This window comes from Schistocerca cancellata, chromosome 11 (genome assembly GCF_023864275.1).
Source record: "Schistocerca cancellata isolate TAMUIC-IGC-003103 chromosome 11, iqSchCanc2.1, whole genome shotgun sequence".
Lineage (NCBI taxonomy): Eukaryota > Metazoa > Arthropoda > Insecta > Orthoptera > Acrididae > Schistocerca > Schistocerca cancellata.
This window is the reverse complement of record NC_064636.1, coordinates 89353257-89372517: the sequence shown is the minus strand read 5'-3', so window position 1 is coordinate 89372517 and position 19261 is coordinate 89353257. Positions and strand designations below refer to the sequence as shown.

Genomic DNA, 19261 nt, shown 5'->3' with positions numbered 1-19261 from the left:
GATAGCAATTATTAAAACAAAGGGATTTTTCATTGTGGTGGGACTCTCTCATGAATTTTCAATCACCAACTTTCTCCACCAAGTGTGAAAATATTTTGTTGGTGCTCACCTACATATGAAAAAACCATCATCATATTGAAATAAGAGAAATCAGAGCTTGCATGGAAAGACTTAGCTGCTCATTTTTCGCAGTCGCTGTTTGAGAGTGGAACTGCAGAGAAGTAGCTTAAAGGTGGTTTGATGAACACTCTGCCAGGCACTTAATTGTGAATTGCAGAGTAATCATGTAGATGTAGAAAATGTACACCAGACAATCAGTCAACCATCTTCAGTTGAAGGTTTGTGTGATTAAAGGTGAAAAGAAGGTAGAAATGCTACTCCCCTATGGAGAATGTAATTTTGCATTTTCCTAGTGTTTCCACTTGTTTACTGTCAACTTCAGCAAGTGGAAAAGTTAACGTTAGCCCAAATACACGTACTGTTTGCTAAAGCAGCAGAGTCAAAGTAAATTTTGTGTTATATTTTTAATATCATGCTTGTAAATGAGGTCTATTCAATTAGTAAGGCGACTTTTCAAATTGCACAGGCAAAGTATATTTGATTATTGATCCTTTTTTTTGTTGCGTTGGTTCACATGTCCCAAACATATGTTCACAGTTTCAAGTGTACAGCATACTTTGTTTGCTTTTGACAGACAGAAAGATTAGATGTGTTTCAGTGTGCTCAGCAATTTTTAATCCTTATAAAAAATGGAGCAAAGAATTTGCATCAAATTTTGTGTGAAAAATGGAATCAAGTGCTCTAAAACACTTGAAATGTTGACAGTGGCATACGGTGAAAAAAAAAATGTTTGCAAGTGGTACAAGCTCTTCCAAGATGGCCGAGAAGATGTCAACAATGTACCTCGCTCTGGATGCCCCAGCACATCAACAACAGATGATAACTTCGAAGCTGTGAAGCGAATTGTTTTGGTAAATCATCAAATTACCGTAAGAGACATTGCAGAGGATGTTGGCAAATCATTCGACTTGTGTCATGAAATTGTTTCACATGTTTTGGGCACGAGATGTGTTTCAGCGATGTCTGTTCCAAAACTTCTCAATTTTGATCAGAAAAACCATGCATAAGCATCGTTCAGGAGCTCTTGAATGATGTCAAAGATGATTCTGATTTGCTCAAAGGGGTCATAACTGGCGATGAAATGTGGGTTTACAGTTATGATGTCGAAATGAAAGCCCAATCGTCCCAATGGAAGCATCCCGGAGAGCCAAGGCCGGAAAAAGCACGACAAGTTCGATCAAATGTCGAAGTTCTGCTCACTGTTCTTTTCAATTACCATGGCGCAGTGTACCATGAATAAGGCATAAGGTCAATAAGGCATATTACCTTGATGTTATGCGCCATTTACAAGAAGCAACACGGAAAAAAGTCCGGAATTGTGGAAAAACAATTCATGGCTTTTGCATCACAATGCACCTGCTCATTCATCGTTGCTTGAGAGAGATTTTTTGCTCAAAAGCAACAAAACAATCATGCCTCAGCCACCACATTCACAGCATTTGGCCCGCTGCGCCTTATCCTGTTCCCACAACTGACGAGATCTATGAAAGGATGAAGATTTTCAGCGATTGAAGAAATAAAAACCGCATCGCTGGAAGTTCTCAAGGCTATATCAAAAATGAGAAGTGTTTCGAGGATTGGAAGAAGCATTAGCACAAGTGTATTGTCTCTGTAGGGATTGCTTTGAAGGGGACAACATGAATATTGATGAATAAATAAATATTTTTTCATAAAAATATTAAGTCACCTTACTTTTTGAACACACCTCGTAAATGTTAGCATGATACATTTTTGAACAGATTTTGATCAGAGCACTAGGATAACAAAAGCTGTTCATATGTTTATAATGTAGAAAGTTAAAAGGAAGATGGTTGTGCAGGTTAATTTCACCCTGGTGGTTAAGCATGTGCTTGAAACATTTTTTAATTTTTTTTTCTGGGCAAAAAGTTACTTGAGGCGGTCAGCACCTGTTTCAATTTTTTGTTAGTACAGTTTACAGAATTAGCCAGCTGTGATTGTTTCTGCCTCTTAACGTATAACTTCACTGATTCCACATACAAAAAGATTCTCCTTCATGATGTGATTTATTGAATATGATATGTGAATGAATGATCACAAGATTTTCAGGCCGTGGCTGTGAATTTTTCCAATGAATGGGAATGTTCGAGGATAAAACTCTCATATGCATATGCTGCCCAGAAACGGGAAAAAATTCTTTCAAAACTTCATTAAAAATTTACCTGAAAAGTGGTTCTAAAATTACAGCACACTTCTGGCTGTTATATTGCAGTACATTTAAGATGTTTCACCTACTCAACCTCAAAAATACTGTTTTATATTCGAGCTAAAGGCTCGAAAACACCTCATTTGTCCAAAACAGTGCATACCTTTTGGCAAGGCTGTTATTCCCCCAATACAAGCTAGATGACTACACACCTTTGACCTGAAGCTAGCAAATAAAATATGAGTCACTGTTTCCACGTGTGTCTGTCTCGCACTATCCTCTACCTGTTACAGCCTGCAACTTTCCTCAGTATTTTACCCCAGCAGTCAATTGGTATGCCCTGTGGTCTTCATCTTCCTCTGGACTCCACTCTGGTACTGTCTTGGTCCATTTTCAGTTATTTTTAGTAAACTATGTTACGTCCATTTCCATTTTACAGCCTTCATCATTTCCACATCATCCTCAACTACTGTTATTGCACTTATGACTTTGTAACAACCTATCCCTCCTTAATTAATTAATTAGGGCAAGATATGGGTAATTCCTGCCACTACCCATTACTGTGTCAGACACACTAATGACACAAGTTGTTCCTCATGAATTATGGTGAGAGGGGGGTTATGTTGACCAGCTCATAAAGAGAAGGTCCAGCACACCTGCAAATTCCTGATTCACCATTTAGAGGTTTACTATATATGTGTGGAGCATGCCCGACACACCAGACACCAAATACTGCATATCTGTAAGCTTACTGCTATGATACCTTCAGAGCAGATGCACAGTAGCTCCGAACTTCCCGCAGGAATACAGGAAATGCAGTGAGGAAATGAGGTAAAGTGGACAGGGACAGTACTTAGTAGTTGAGAATTTGGGTCGGCCATCAAGAGTGCGCAGATGGCCAAAGTTGTTATGGCAACCGCTCACATAAAGCGAACTAATCCAGCACAAATTTTCAAGTTTCACCATTGGATTATTTCAGTGCCCAATTGTGAATGACAGCAGTACCTCCCTCAAAACGCTGACATTTACGGGTGCTGTATTAAAAACAGTGTGTCTGTTCTGGCTATGAACAGTACATCGGTAAGCTTGACTAATATATTTTCAAGATGTGTGTACAATAGGGTCCAAACCTCTTATGGGAATGCAGGCAACTATGCAATCAAATGAGAATTTAAATCAGTCATGAACCACGCACGGAAAGTCAAGGCGGTTACGACGACTGCTCATGTAAAGGACAAAGTCCGGGATCGAGTCCCAGCCCGGTACAGTTTTTTCATCTTTCTCTACTGAATTATTTCAATGCCCAATTGCAGCTGATGTTAGTACTTCACTTGAAATATTTAGAGCTTTACTTACATCACGTCTTGTGAAGCCGTCTTGACCAAAGTGTTCTTCTAATCCAAAAGTTATAGCTCTGCACAAGCTATCAATTGACTGTGAATAATGGAAAGGAAAGTGGAAAAACCTCAATGCTACTTTAAATGAAAAGTATCAAGATAACAAGATGTCACCCTGTTTCAATGAAAAAACAAGAGGAAAAAAAAAGATATTTAGATCTTTTAATGTGTTGTTTTTGTGGTCTTCAGTCCTGAGACTGTTTTGATGCAGCTCTCCATGCTACCCTATCCTGTGCAAGCTTCTTCATCTCCCAGTACCTATGGCAACCTACATCCTTCTGAATCTGTTTAGTCTATTCATCTCTTGGTCTCCCTTTACGATTTTTATCCTCCACGCTGCCCTCCAATGCTAAATTTGTGATCCCTTGATGCCTCAGAACATGTCCTACCAACCAGTCCCTTCTAAACCTTCACTTATCAAGCACCATTTCAAGTTTGTAAAATTATCTCCAAATATATATATAGGGAAACATTCCACGTGGGAAAAATATATCTAAAAACAAAGATGATGTGACTTACCAAATGAAAGCGCTGGCATGTCGATAGACACATAAACAAACAGAAACACACACACTTCTATTTTGGAAGGATGACTTTGTTCTAAAGCTTAATATTTTAGCAGACTTTTTCATTATGCCTGTCTACAACTCAATGCCTCCTCTATGTGGATCTATCCTGTGCATACTGTTGTTATATGGCTCTGTGTGTGTGTGTGTGTGTGTGTGTGAGAGAGAGAGAAAAAGAGAGAGAGAGAGAGAGAGAGAGAGAGAGAGAGAGAGAGAGAGAATGCATATGTGGGCGTGCATGCAACTGTATCCAAGTTTACCTGTTGCAGCATTTCATTCACTAACTTCAAAATTGGGCACAGAGTTAAGTATGAAAGAAATATGTGTAGTACAACAGAGCTAAGAAATATGATTATTAAGCAAGTTACACAAATAATGTAGCAAAGGATAGGGTGTTGTATAATTTTTTTTTTTACTTTATTTTTTTAAAAACGGCTGACAATTTATCACCACCCTATCATGACATATATTCTAAAACATCAATATCCTACACATATATGGACACAGAGAGCCAGTTATTGTAAACTGACAGACACAAAATTCAATAAATGAAACACCATCACAAATTATACTTGTATGTAGCTTTTGTGCAGATAACTTTTTTGGTTTTGCCTTTAGCTACCAGTGTTAAGCATTTTATGATTTTTACAATAACAGTTATTCTCCTGAATTAACAGGGTACACAAACACTGAAATACACAAACACAAAGGAGGTACAAATGTACACGGGACATGACAAGAAGAATACTGTTGCAAATAAATATCACATAGTAAATGCTCCATTTATATGGCACAAGTTACTCGTCCCATCGACGTGCCTGGCGACGAAACTTAAACAACTAAGAACAGAAGCCTTTGGACTAGATATCATTGGGGAGTTGTGTGTACTGACAGCTACACAGTCAAATAACAAATATTTTCCAGGTCATAGCCAAGCAACATTTCCCTATACTGAATGCGCACTTATGATAAGTTGCCATTTTGTTCGCCTATTCACAATTTTGCACACTGAATGCGCACTTATGATAAGTTGCCGTTTTGTTCGCCTATTCACAATTTTGCACACATCAGGCATTTCACATACCAATACTGACTAGTTATCACGTCAAGTGTGGCAGTTACGTAACTGTTCATTACTGTAAGTAGATATTAAGACTAACAGATGAGAGTGAACATTGTTAAAGACTCTGAAATAGCCTCAAATTAATCAGACTAGTTAAAATGTATATTGAAGAAACCTCCTGCTGAATAAGACATCACTACGAGAAACTGAAATTAAAGTTGTATAGTGGGCTGAGACACCCGTATTACTTAAACTCGTCTTAGAGGATACTGACAAAGAATTTGCTAAAACTGACCCCTCACCCAAGAGACTCCAACTGCTGAGGGAAAACATTATTACATTTCATATGTGGTTGGTTGGTTGTTTTGGGGAAGGAGACCAGACAGCGAGGTCATCGGTCTCATCGAATTAGGGAAGGACGGGGAAGGAAGTCGGCCGTGCCCTTTGAAAGGAACCATCCCGGCATTTGGCTGGAGCGATTTAGGGAAATCACGGAAAACCTAAATCAGGATGGCCGGACGCGGGATTGAACCGTCGTCCTCCTGAATGCGAGTCCAGTGTCTAACCACTGCGCCACCTCGCTCGGTTTCATATGTGGTTGATATGGAATTAATAAAAAATAAGGACACAAATACTTAAAATGAAGTAATTATTACAAAATCTGGGAGAAAAGAGAACACTGAATATCTAGGGATAAGTACAGCTCCACACACACTGAGTCTGCAACATGCCTGCTGAATGGCCTATGTTTGCAACACATTGCTGTCTGTGATAGTGTCAGAACACATCAAAGGAAATAATGTTTCTGCCAGCTATCCACATCATCGCCACACGGCACTAGCTTTTTTTACAATCTGAGTTGTGATTTTGTCTGCCAGGTGCCGAGTTTGTTTCACAAACTGTTTAATAAAGGAGTGGATGAGGCAGCAGACTATGGGGGTGGTGTCACTGTAGCGAGCGGAGAAGTGCGCCCGTGGAATGTTTGGAATGAGGACTGCGAAAACAATAAGGGGAAACTAGACTGCAGAAAATTTGTGTTGTTTTAAACATCCATAGCAACTGCATTGAGAAGAAGATTCCACAACTTGTTGTACAATACCAATAAAAAAAGTGCATGGTGGAGAACTGTGAGACAGTGGACAGTGGCGTTGAGTCTGTATACGAGCCTACACAGTTTGGATTTTCGTCCTTGCAGCTTCTGGATGGGATACGTTAACCAAAAGGTGTCGTGGACAAAGAAGTACTAAAAATTATGCTTGCACATCTTTGTTTTTTATACTGTCTACTAACACTCATCCACACACACCACCGTAATAAAACATTTGATAATTTATGGGGAACAGTACAATGGAATAAAGTAAGACAGAAAATTACTATTAAGGAAAGTAATAATGAAGTAAGGATGGGTCTGCCTTTTTGCAAGTACACAAATTATTGTTTTGTCTTATAGCCCAAACAAGTTTCAGCACAGTTGTGGGACCTTTAGTGGTTTTTTATTACTATTTTTCTCTTATTTTACATTTTGTGTCCTGTAGCTGCCGACCAAAATCAGGCACAGGTCTAAATTAATACAGCATATCATAATTGTTGTATTTTGCTGGCCCTTAGCTGTGATATGTTTGTTTTTATGTAACAGGAGTGTTTTGTGTACTCAAGTTGAATGTTTTCTCCTGATCGTTTGTAAATACGTCATATTGCTGTGACTTGGACACGTTTCACTGCACAAATGTATGTCTCTGATCAGAGCTACGGCAACATAATAACACAGTATTTACAAACAAACAGAAGAAAACATTCAAATCAGCTACACAAAACACATCTGGTACAGAAAAACAAACTTGTCACAGATAAGTAAGGGTGCCACAAATGTGTGAAGCATTTTTGAGTAATAAAATAAAACAATAATTTGTGTACTTGCAAAAAGTTAGACCCCTCTTTAATTCACTATTATTTTTCTGCAAGCACAGGAACTGATCTGAAAACTCCAATAAGACTACTAAGAAGTTTGTGAAGGCCTTCCAAGCCATAATGGTGAAACTAGCAGTACTGCTATTGCTAGGTTGGAGACTAGGAGCAGTACTCTGCCACTGGTTGCTGACGACACAGTAGTATAGGGCAAAGTATTGCCACCAAAGCCGAGTGGTTCTAGGCACTTCAGTCTGGAACCGCATGACCGCTACAGTCGCAGGTTCGAATCCTACCTCGGGCGTGGATGTGTGTGACACCCTTAGGTTGGGTAGCCTTAAGTAGTTCTAAGTTCTAGGGGACTGATGACTTCAGATGTTAAGACCCATAGTGCTCAGAGCCATTTGAACCAATCTATTTTGTGTTATGAATGGCAGCATGCTCTAAATGTACAAAAATGTAAGTTAATGCAAATTAGGAATCATCATCCCATAACATTCAAGCACAGTATTTGCAGTGTGCTGCTCAACACAGATGCATCAATTAAATAGCTAGGCGTAACATTGCAAATTGAACGAGCACATAAGGATGCTAGTAGGAAAGGTGAATGGCTTTGGATTATTGGGAGAGTTTTAGAAAAGTGCAGCTCATCTACAACGGACAGTGCACACAAAACACTTGTTCAACCCCCCTGAGTACTGCTTGAGTGTTTGGGATCCCCACCAGGTAACATTAAAGCAGACATGGGCAACCTTTGGTGACCCACGGACCTGACTCATATACTTACTTGAGTATGGGGACCGGCTTATCACATAACTCAACAGCAGTGCTCCTAGCACATAAAGTCAAAATCATAGTGTCTGTGACATTAATGTTTACAATGTAATGCACCAATATCAATGGCACCGCTTCCATGACATACCACGAAAACAAATTGTGTCTCGAAACATACATTTTTGAAAGTACATTAATTTTATGTTCACCCCATCCTCAGATGTAAATTTACATATGCGTCATGAAGATTGTTTCTTTACTTATGATGCGTTCACAGTCTGGTCAGAGTACAAATAGAGAGTGACAAAATCTGCACTCTATATTTGACGATAACAATTAAAGGATGGAATATGACAACTTCACTTCAAACACGGGCACTCAAAAACTGTAGAGAATGTACTACTGTAGTGATTAGTCATGTCGTGTAAAGAGTGGAAAACTTAACAATAAACTCTCCAATAATTAGTAAAACTAAATAGCTGACCAAGGAAAGCAGTGTTATGATGATGTCAAATTACATGCGACTGGAGCAACCAACTAAATCAGTTGTCGCTAAACACTGCTGCAAATTGAGCATGAAATGTAATTAGCAGCAACAATGTAAGCACTGGACTTCTGTGATTTTGTAATGAAGAAGACAATCAAGCAGTGGTGGATAACACAGCTAAGAGACGCATCAGCTTCAGTTTAGGATCTGGGGGTTCGAATTGCTCAGTATGTGAAACTTCCTGGCAGATTAAAACTGTGTGCCAGACCGAGACTCTAACTCGGGTCCTTTGCCTTTCACGGGCAAGTACTCTACTGACTGAGCTACCCCAGCACGACTCACACCCCATCCTCACAGCTTTACTTCTGCCAGTACCTCGTCTCCTACCTTCCAAACTTTACAGAAGCTCACCTGCAAGGTTTGCACTCCTGAAAGAAAGGATATTGCGGAGACATGGCTTAGCCACAGCCTGGGGAATGTTTCAAGAAGGGGACGAGGTGTGAGTCGTGCTTGGGTAGCTCAGTTGGTAGAGCACTTGCCCACAAAAGACAAAGGTCCCGAGTTCAAGTCTCGGTCCGGCACACAGTTTTAATCTGCCGAGAAGTTTCATATCAGTGCACACTCTGCTGCAGAGTGAAAATCTAATTCTGCTTAGTATGTGTCAAGATACATATCAAAACTCTCACTCACTCTCTCTGTGCCTGTTCATAAATAAGTGCCCATTAAGGCATCGCTTACAGTATTGACATATGCAGTTGGATAGAAAGTTGTCTGACAGACAGAGAGCAGTATGTCGTCCTGAATGGGGAGACTTCAACAGAAACAAGTGTAATATCAGGTGCCCCAGGGCAGCATAATAGGTCTGCCGCTTTTTACAATTTACACAAACGATCTGGTTGACGGTACTGACAGTGGTACTAGACTGTTTGCCGATGATGCTGTAGTCTACACGAAAGTAGTATCATACGAAAGTTGTGAACAAATCAGTGAGGATTTGCAGAAAATAAATGCGTGGGGTAATGACTGGCAGTTATCTCTCAATATTAATAAGTGTAACCTACTGGGTATAACAAAGTGAAAATCCCCATTAATGTACGAGCACAAAATGAATGGCCAGTCTTTGGGAGCGGTAACATCCATCAAGGATCTGGGTGTGACTATTCGAAATGATCTCAAATGGAATGATCAGGTTACACAAGAAACGGGCAAGGCCAACTCTAGATTGCGGTTTATTGGTAGAAGGGTTATTGGTGGAATCCTGAAGCGCAAGGCTTATTGGTAGAATCCTGAAGCGATGCAGTCCTTCAACAAAGGAAATTGCTTACAATATGATACTTCGTCCAGTCTTAGAGTATTGTTCGTCTGTATGCGTCCCTTACCAGTTGGGTCTGATTCAAGAGATTGAGAAGGTCCAAAGAAGAGCATCAAGATTCGTGACTGGTACATTTAGCCATCGTGAGAGTGTTACAAATATCACAGAAAGTTTGAAGTGGGACACACTTGCAGACAGATGATGCGCTAAATGGAAGGGGCTGCTCACTAAACTCCAAAATCCGATCTTCGTCAAGTACATAGAGCATATATTATTACCACCAACTTTCAAATCACGCAATGATCACCGTTCAAAGATCAGGGAAATTAGAGCTCGTACTGAGGCGTTCAAACAGTCGATTTTCCCTCATGCGATGTGCGAGTGGAACAGAGGGGGGTGCAAATAGTGCCCTCTGTCACACACCAATTGGTAGCTAGCAGAGTACCGGATGATCAAAAAGTCAGTATAAATTTGAAAACTTAATAAACCACAGAATAATGTAGATAGAGAGGTAAAAATTGACACACATGCTTGGAATGACATGGGGTTTTATTAGGAAAAAAAAAAAGTTCACAAAATGTCCGACAGATGGTGCTGGACAGCAAAACGTCAGTGACTGCTACCGTGACGGGTGAGAGGTACGCCGATATGTAACAGAATCGCATCATCCCCAGCCTGGCTGATAAACACCTGCTGGAATGTACAGTACTTATGCAGGATGCTGCTCCAACCCATATTGCTAGATGCGTGAAAGATCTCTTGTGCATGTCGTTTGGTGACGATCGTGTGCTCAGCCGCCACTTTCATCATGCTCGGCCTCCCAGGTTCCCAGACTTCAGTCCGTGCGATTATTGGCTTTGGAGTTACCTGAAGTCACAAGTGTATTGTGATCGACCGACATCTCTAGGGATGCTGAAAGACAACATCCGACGCCAATACCTCACTATAACTCCGGACATGCTTTACAGTGCTGTTCACAACATCATTCCTCGACTGCAGCTATTGTCGAGGAATGATGGTGGACATATTGAGTATTTCCTGTAAAGGACATCATCTTTGCTTTGTCTTACTTTGTTATACTAATTATTGCTATTCTGATCAGATGAAGTGCCATCGGTCGGGCATTTTTTGAACATTTGTATTTTTTCGGTTCTAATAAAACCCCATGTCATTCCAAGCATGTGTGTCAATTTGTACCTCTCTATCTACATTATTCCATGATTTATTCAGTTTTCAAATTTATACTGATTTTTTGATCACCCGGTATATATGTAGATGTCGATGTTCTTATAAGAAGTTTTCCTTTCAGCAGTTTGACACAGCCTTTTGTTCAGCTTTAGAATTTTACAAGACTTTCTCATTCTTCACGGTGCCTGGAAACATTTGTTAGGATAGTGTGCAGAGTCCCATTCTGAATGGCGAGTGATGAAATCTGCATACCACACGTGACAAAGACAATTAGGGAAGCTGTTGGAAACACTGTGGAATGCGACTACAGTAATTCGGGTGTGAACCCAGATATCTGAACAGCGAGATCACACGACAGTACCAAGCAGAATAGGAAATTCTGCGCACAAACTGTCGAACGATAAGGGGGAATACGAAGACGACGGAGGAGAAGAGGGGAACAGTGGTGCAGCGCCGACGCCGGGCCTCACGGGATGGAGGGGTCGTGCCGGCGGCAGCAGAGAGAGGGCGGCGCCAGCCAGTCGTAGCGGTAGGACAGCCGCAGGCGCGTCTCCTGCCCCCCGGGGCACAGCCGGTCCGAGCCCCAGCGCAGCTGCTCCCACATGGCCGCCATCTCCGCGGCGCTCTTCTTGTGCGTCACCAGGTAGCTGTTGTGGCAGCCCCGCGACTTGTACTCCGTGTCGAACCGCGGGTCGTGCACGCGCCGCACGTCCTTCAGGGGGGCCAGCCACGTCCCCACCGACACGTCCTCGTTGTAGAACAGCCTGCCGACACATTTTGGTAATCGCAAACGGGTAATGTAAATGTATTATCACATGTATTATTTGTCTGGCCAGTTTGAAATTAAGCTACATTTCGTGCGCATCTCTCTATAACGTAAAGCGCCCCGTCCGAAAAGTAGCACGTCAGTGGATTCGTGAGCTTAAAGAGTGAAACAGATGTGGGCACAATCTTCTCGATACCTTAAAAGTAGAGAATGGAATGGCATACCAAAACTGATATCAGATAACTTCAGATAATTTCAAAACACTTCTACAGATGGTTGGGGGACACATTTAGAAAAATTGGCCAAGTGCAATTAGGACTCGCGCACTGAGGGTTCTGTACAGACTTACTTATGTAAATACAGGGTGTATATAAAGTCCGGGAACACTTTCCATTATTTATTGCACAAGAACTAAACACTGACCTGGTAGATAGTGTTGGAAGTTCAGTGCAGTTTTCGCGGATGATGCTGTGGTATACAGAGAAATTGCGGCATTAGAAAACGGCAGCGAAATGCAGGAAGGTCTGCAGCAGATAGGTACTTGGTGCAGGGAGTGGCAACTGACCCTTAACACAGACAAATGTAATGTATTGCAGATACATAGAAACAAGGATCTTTTATTGTATGATTATATGATAGCGGAACAAACACTGGTAGCGGTTACTTCTGTAAAATATCTGGGAGTATGTGTGCTGAATGATTTGAAGTGGAATGATCATATAAAATTAACTGTTGGTAAAGCAACTGCCAGGTTGACATTCATTGGGAGAGTCCTTAGAAAATGTAGTCCATCAACAAAGGAGGTGGCTTACAAAACACTCGTTCAACCTATACTTGAGTATTGCTCATCCGTGTGGGATCCGTACCAGGTATGGTTTGCAGAGGAGATAGAGAAGATCCAAAGAAGAGCGGCGCGTTTCATCACAGGGTTATTTGGTAAGCGTGATAGCGTTACGGAGATGTTTAGCAAACTCAAGTGGCAGACTCTGCAAGAGAGGCGCTCTGCATCACCTTGTCGCTTGCTGTCCACGTTTCGAGAGGGTGTGTTTCTGGATGAGGTATCGAATATATTGCTTCCCCCTACTTATACCTCCCGAGGAGATCACGAATGTAAAATTAGAGAGATTTGAGCATGCATGGAGGCTTTCCGGCAGTCGTTCTTCCCGCGAACCGTACGCGACTGGAACAGGAAAGGGAGGTAATGACAGTGACACGTAAAGTGCCCTCCGCTACGCACCGTTGTGTGGCTTGCGGAGTATAAATGTAGATGTAGATTGTACAGGTGTCATACACATTGCATTTTGAAGAGAAACTCTGAAAGTTTTTTTTTTTAAGAACCACAACTGACCTGGCAGACGGTAATACAGTAATCAAATTCTTGCCATACCCATCTCAGCATGGCACCATTGACTGTGGCAGTCACTTCCCGTATTCTCTCCCGGAGCCCTGCTACATCACGTGGTAGAGGCAGACCTTTAATGTGTCCCCACAGAAAAAAGTCACAGAGACTGAGATCTGGTGACCGGAGAGGCCATTTCGTGAAACAGCTCACTCCGCACATGAACTCGCTATGTTTGCAACTAGTGCTGACTATTGGCAAATCACCAAACTACACTGTGGAGATATACCTGAAAAAAACTTTCAGGGTTTCTCTTCAAAATGACACGTGTATGATATCTGTACAATGTTTGGTTCTCGTACAATAAATAAACGAATGTAAGTGTTCCTGAATTTTAGGTACGTCCCGTAGATAATTCCTCGATTCTGGGAATCAAGAATCTTGGCCATTTTTGCCTGTTATCAACATTGGTACTGGCAAGACACCAATCCCAGTGATTCACAGATTTCTGAGAATGTTTTAATTTCAATAATATAAATGTGACAGAAAATAAAGCAGGAGGCAGGCAACCATTATTATAACGAACAGCAGTTCTGCATTCAGGCTGACTGGGTTGCAATGGCAAAAGTCAGACGTGAGGCATCAGACTATTCTGCAAATATCTGTTTCGCATACAACTTGAAACACCATATCTACATGCAGTAATCACTCCTGGATATCTGATAATGTATAAATTCCTAAAAGAGTAATATCAACCTGATGTTTGATTTTTACCATTGTAAACTAGTCCGCCTGAATGAAGAACTACTGATTGTTTTAATTTCAAGTTTTACATCGGATAACAAATGACAAAATAAATATTTTTTCCATCATACAATTAAAAATTAACAATTTTTGGACTTTTTCCGTTGCTTGTAATGTAATATCTTTCTTCTTGCCAACAGGAAGTACCCTATAGGTTTTGAGGAGTGGGTTTGCAAGTATCAAAATATGTTACCTAAATGGCTGTAGCTTTTGGTTGCACTGATTTACAAGCTTACATTTATTAGATGGCCAAGGGCCTATAGAACTTGTTATGTGACATAAATTTCAACTTGATACAGCTACCCATTCCCGAGAAAAAGTGTTCTTAGCAGATGGATCAACAGACAGAGTCAGATTAAAAAAAAACAAAATAATTAAAAAAAAATTTCTCATGTGATACAGTTTCCAGGTATTTGCCTTTGGTTGTACTGTGAAATTCTTCTTTTTGCCAAATTTCATTGTCCCCTACAGATTTTCACGAGTGGGTTCGTGAGTATCAAAATATGTGACAGATGGCCACACCTACAGACTGCATTGCCTTAGAAACTTTTGTACGATATGATTATTAATTTATACTTTTCAGATTTTTTCCTTTGCTTTTAGTGTGAAACCTTCCTTTTTGCCACATTTCATGAATCTAGGCCTATGGGAAGTACCCTACAGGGCTTGATAAGTGAATATGAGAGTATTAAAATATGAAATAACTGGTGGTATCTTTTGATTGCATTGACTTAGGAGCTTCAATGTTTTACACTGATAAGAGACCACATTTATGTTACATAAATTTCAACGTGGCAAGTCCAACTCTTCCTGAGACTAAGGGTTTTTGACAGACAGACAGATTAACAAAGCGATCCTATTAATGGCTTCATTTTTACCGACTGAGGCACGAAACCCTAAAAAAGAAGACAATTTTAGACTGTCCATTTCTGCTTCCCTCTCAGTTGCAACCACAATATGCACAATTTACTTCACATTCTTCAAACAATGAACAGTGAGTTATTTAACTTCCAAGTATTGTAAGCAATCATTTGAGAACAAATGGGGTTCTTAATATTTTATGCAAAAAGTAAAACATTTCCAAAATAACTGCATCAGCAAGGGATGCATCTTTAATTTGTTTACGTAAAGATGATTTTTTTCAGCAACGAAGTAGATGACTCATCTTTCAGCTTTCTGGTTCCCTTAAAACAAACCTAGATGTGAACACAATTCTTTGCATGGCAGGGCAAATTAGTCTGCCACAAAGAATTGGGGTACTGAGTCTGAAGACTGAATCAGTGTGTACTAAGCTTTACAAGAGGAGTCCTGTCACGAGGTATCCATTTGGATCAGGCACATTTCTTTCTGTATCAATTTCTACCATTTGTGGCCTTCTGGCATGCTCTGATCAGCCAGCCTTTCATACATAATATGCTATAAATTCAAAAACATATCCACCCTTACACATTCATACAAGCAGGATTCACACAGAATCTTTACACTGGTCGTAAACATATTAATTAAACCATGATGTGTTCCCATCATGGACACGAAATGTCACTCCCAACACCAATTACATATGGAACAGATAACAATCACAACCCCTAAGAAGTTTCCCGGCTTGTGCAGTATAAATCATTTCAAGTATATGAAATTTATGATATTCAATTATCTGCCATTGTTCTCAGAATTTTATGTGTCACTCTGTGCAGTGGTCCATAAACAGATTTTCTGTTTTGCCAGACAAGATCTCCAGCCATAGACATTTAGTGGTACATGTTCAGAGCATAGGCAAGTTGATAGTATTATACATTACTGGCCATTAAAATTGCTACACCATGAAGATGACGTTCTACAGACGCAAAATTTAACCGACAGGAAGAAGATGCTGTGATATGCAAATGATTAGCTTTTCAGAGCATTCACACAAGGTTGGCGCCTGTGGCAACACCTACAATGTGGTGACATAAGGAAAGTTTCCAACCGATTTCTCATACACAAACAGCAGTTGACCGGCGTTGCCTGGTGAAACGTTGTTGTGATGCCTCGTGTCAGGAGGAGAAATGCGTACCATCATGTTTCCGCCTTTGATAAAGGTCGGATTGTAGCCTATGGCGATTGCGGTTTATCGTATCACGACATTGCTGATCGCGTCAGTCGAGATCCAATGACTGTTAGCAGAATATGGAATCGGTGGGTTCAGGAGAGTAATACGGAACGCCGTGCTGGATTTCAACGGCCTCGTATCACTAGCAGTCCAGATGACAGGCATCTTATCCACATGGCTGTAACGGATCATGCAGCCACGTCTCGATCTCTGAGTCAACAGATGGGGACGTTTGCAAGACAACAACCATCTGTATGAACAGTTCGACGATGTTTGCAGCAGCAGGGACTGTCAGCTCTGAGATCACGGCTGCGGTTACCCTTGACACTGCATCGCAGACAGGAGCGCTTGCGATGGTCTACTTGATGACGAAGCAGGGTGGACGAATGGCAAAATGTCATTTTTTTTGGATGAATCCAGGTTCTGTTTGTAGCATCACGATGGTCGCATTCGTGTTTGGAAGCGTGTATTCATCATCGCCATACTAGCGTATCACCTGGCGTGATGGTATGGGGTGCCACTCATTACACGTCTAGGTCACCTCTTGTTCGCACTGACGGCACTTTGAACAGTGGATGTTACATTTCAGATGCGTTACGACCCGTGGCTCTACCCTTCATTTGATCCCTGCGAAACCCTACATTTCAGCAGGATAATGCACGACCGCATGTTGCAGGGCCTGTACGGGCGTTTCTGGATACAGAAAATGTTTGACTGCTGCCCTGGCCAGCACATTCTCCAGATCTCTCACCAACTGAAAACGTCTGGTCAATGGTGGCCGAGCAACTGGCTCGTCACAAGACGCTAGTCACTACTCTTGATGAACTGTGGTATTGTGTTGAAGCTGCATGGGCAGCTGTACCTGTGCACGCCATCCAAGCTCTGTTTGACTCAATGCCCAGGCATCGTATCAAGGCCGTTATTATGGCCAGAGGTGGTTGTTCTGGGTACTGACTTCTCAGGATCTATGCACCCAAATTGCATGAAAATGTAATCACATGTCAGTTGTAGTATAATATATTTGTCCAATGAATACCCGTTTATCATGTGCATTTCTTCTTGGTGTAGCAATTTTAACAGCCAGTAGTGTACATATAGGGACACCAACTCTGTTGAGAAAGTGAAAGAGTGATGAAATAGAAGAACTATGTCTGAGGAAAGAGGTGCGTGATATTGGTAAAAAGTGGAAATACTGGGTGGTCATAATTAAAGTGCAACTACTAACAAAGGTTCAATGTTGGCTGCAATTATCATATGGCAGCAAAACCTGGTAACTACTCTAGTGCATTACTGTAGAACCGATTTACACTGGAAAAAAAGCTAGTTCCAATTCTGGCCACCAGGTGCAAATCTGGTGCTGTGAATTCAAGAAAGACATACAGAAAAGTTTCTATACATAATGGATTAGGAACGGGATGTGGGCAGAACAGTTGAACAAGTGAGAAAGGCATAATGTTGATTTTATTATTAATAGCAGCTTACATAATTTGTTCAATATTAGTACTGGACACTTCAACTAGATGTTGCACCTGCAAAACAACATAATCAACAGTTGGTTGCAGCAGTTCCGGGGAATCAGTGCAACATGTTCCTGCATACGGGCCTTCAGATCAGATAGAGATCAAACGTGTACATGGTAAATGTGTTCTTTTAGACAGCCCCAGAAGTCACACGGATTCATATCACGTGGTCTTGCAGCCCTCGCATCTGGGACACCTCTGCAGATATCACATTCGTGGAGGTTGCATCTTTCACTGGGTGAGCAACATGAGGTGTCGCCCATATTGGATGAAACCAGTGGTTTCTACACAGTTGTGCTCTTCCCAAGCAGGAATTACATGTTGCAAAACGAGGTCTCCTGCAGAGTCATGGTACATCTGAGAGGTCCTACGGGTGTGTTCTCTTCCAGGAAGAAAGGACCGAGAATAAAGGTACTTGTGAATCCACACCATAGAGTCACATATGAGGGGGGACCCAAAAATAACTGGAATTTCTTTCTAGAAAGCATACGCTTTATTGTTTTCAAATACAACCTTAATCTCCTTCGAAGTACTCTCCATTAGCATTAATACACTTGTCCAAACATTCATTCCAGTGTTTGAAGCACCTTTTAAATTCGTCCTCTTTGATACTAGCACTTTCATGACATTGCGTTTTACGTCTTCCACATCCACAAAATCCTTCCTTCTCAAGTCTCTTTTCATCCTCGGGAATAGGGAGAAGATTGAGGGTGCTAAATCTGGCAAATAGGGCGCGTGGGTCAAGGTAGTCGTCTTCTTTGAGGCCAAAAACTGGCGAACGCTGAGAGCCGTGTGTGCGGGAGTGTTGTCGTGATGCAGGAACCACACGCCAGAATCCCACAAAGCTGGACATTTTCGTGACAAACTTCTGTGAAGCCATTTCATAATCTCCAAATAGAATTGTTGGTTTACTGTCTGGTTTTCAGGGACAAATTCAGAGTGTACGATCCCTATGATGTAAAGAAAAACAGATCAACATTGTTTTCACATTCGAATTCACTTGTCGAGCTTTTTTGGTCAAGGTGAGCCGATGACTGTTATTTACTTTCTGGATCGTACCCATAGCACCGTGACTCATCACCTGTAATGATTTTGTTGAAAAATGTGGATCATCTTTGAACACGTCCTTCATTTCGAGACAGGCTTGAATGTGATGATCCCTTTGATCTCCGGTAAGAAGCTTCGGCGCGAATTTTGCTGTCACTCTTTGCATCCCCAAATCGGCAGTCAAGATGCGCTGAATTGAGCTCCAGGACAACCCGGACAAGTTCTCGAGTTTGCCGATTGTCCTGTGTCGATCTTCACTGACGAGATCATGGATTTTGTCGATGTTGTCTTCGCATCGAGCAGTTGAAGGTCGACCGGAACGGGGCTGATCTTCAAGCACCATTTCTCCCTTTTTAAACCGAGGAAACCATTCATACACTAGCGTTTTACTACGAGCAGGGTCTTTGTAGGCTGTCTGAATCATCGCAACAGTTTCTGCTGCGTTCTTACCGAGCAAGAAACAAAACTTCACTGCCGTACATTGTTTGTAAGAATTAGCCATTTCCTCGTGTCACATCTGCACTGTACGCACACTCAAAGAACTGCCAAAGAAACCACACTTCTCACTGTTGGGTGACGCCACGTGGCAGAATGACTCAGCAGAGCTCCTACTACAACCCTCTGGCGGTGCAACCTGCTACTATAAGTACACGATGTGCAGCATCACGATTCCGGTTACTGTCGGGTCCCCCCTCGTATGGTGAATGCAATGGCTCTTTA

The 19261-nt window shown here is 41.4% G+C and overlaps 1 protein-coding gene across 1 annotated transcript in view; it reads right to left on the bottom strand.

The window, feature by feature from the left end:
• Positions 1-4658: 4658 nt before the first annotated feature.
• The window catches only part of LOC126108111 (beta-1,3-galactosyltransferase 6-like), an 86491-nt gene continuing 71888 nt past the window's right edge, over positions 4659-19261 (bottom strand). The window contains exon 5 of the mRNA XM_049913344.1: positions 4659-11740. Coding sequence (XP_049769301.1) covers positions 11443-11740 — 298 coding nt within the window. The 3' untranslated portion in view covers positions 4659-11442. The remainder of the gene's footprint in view (positions 11741-19261) is intronic.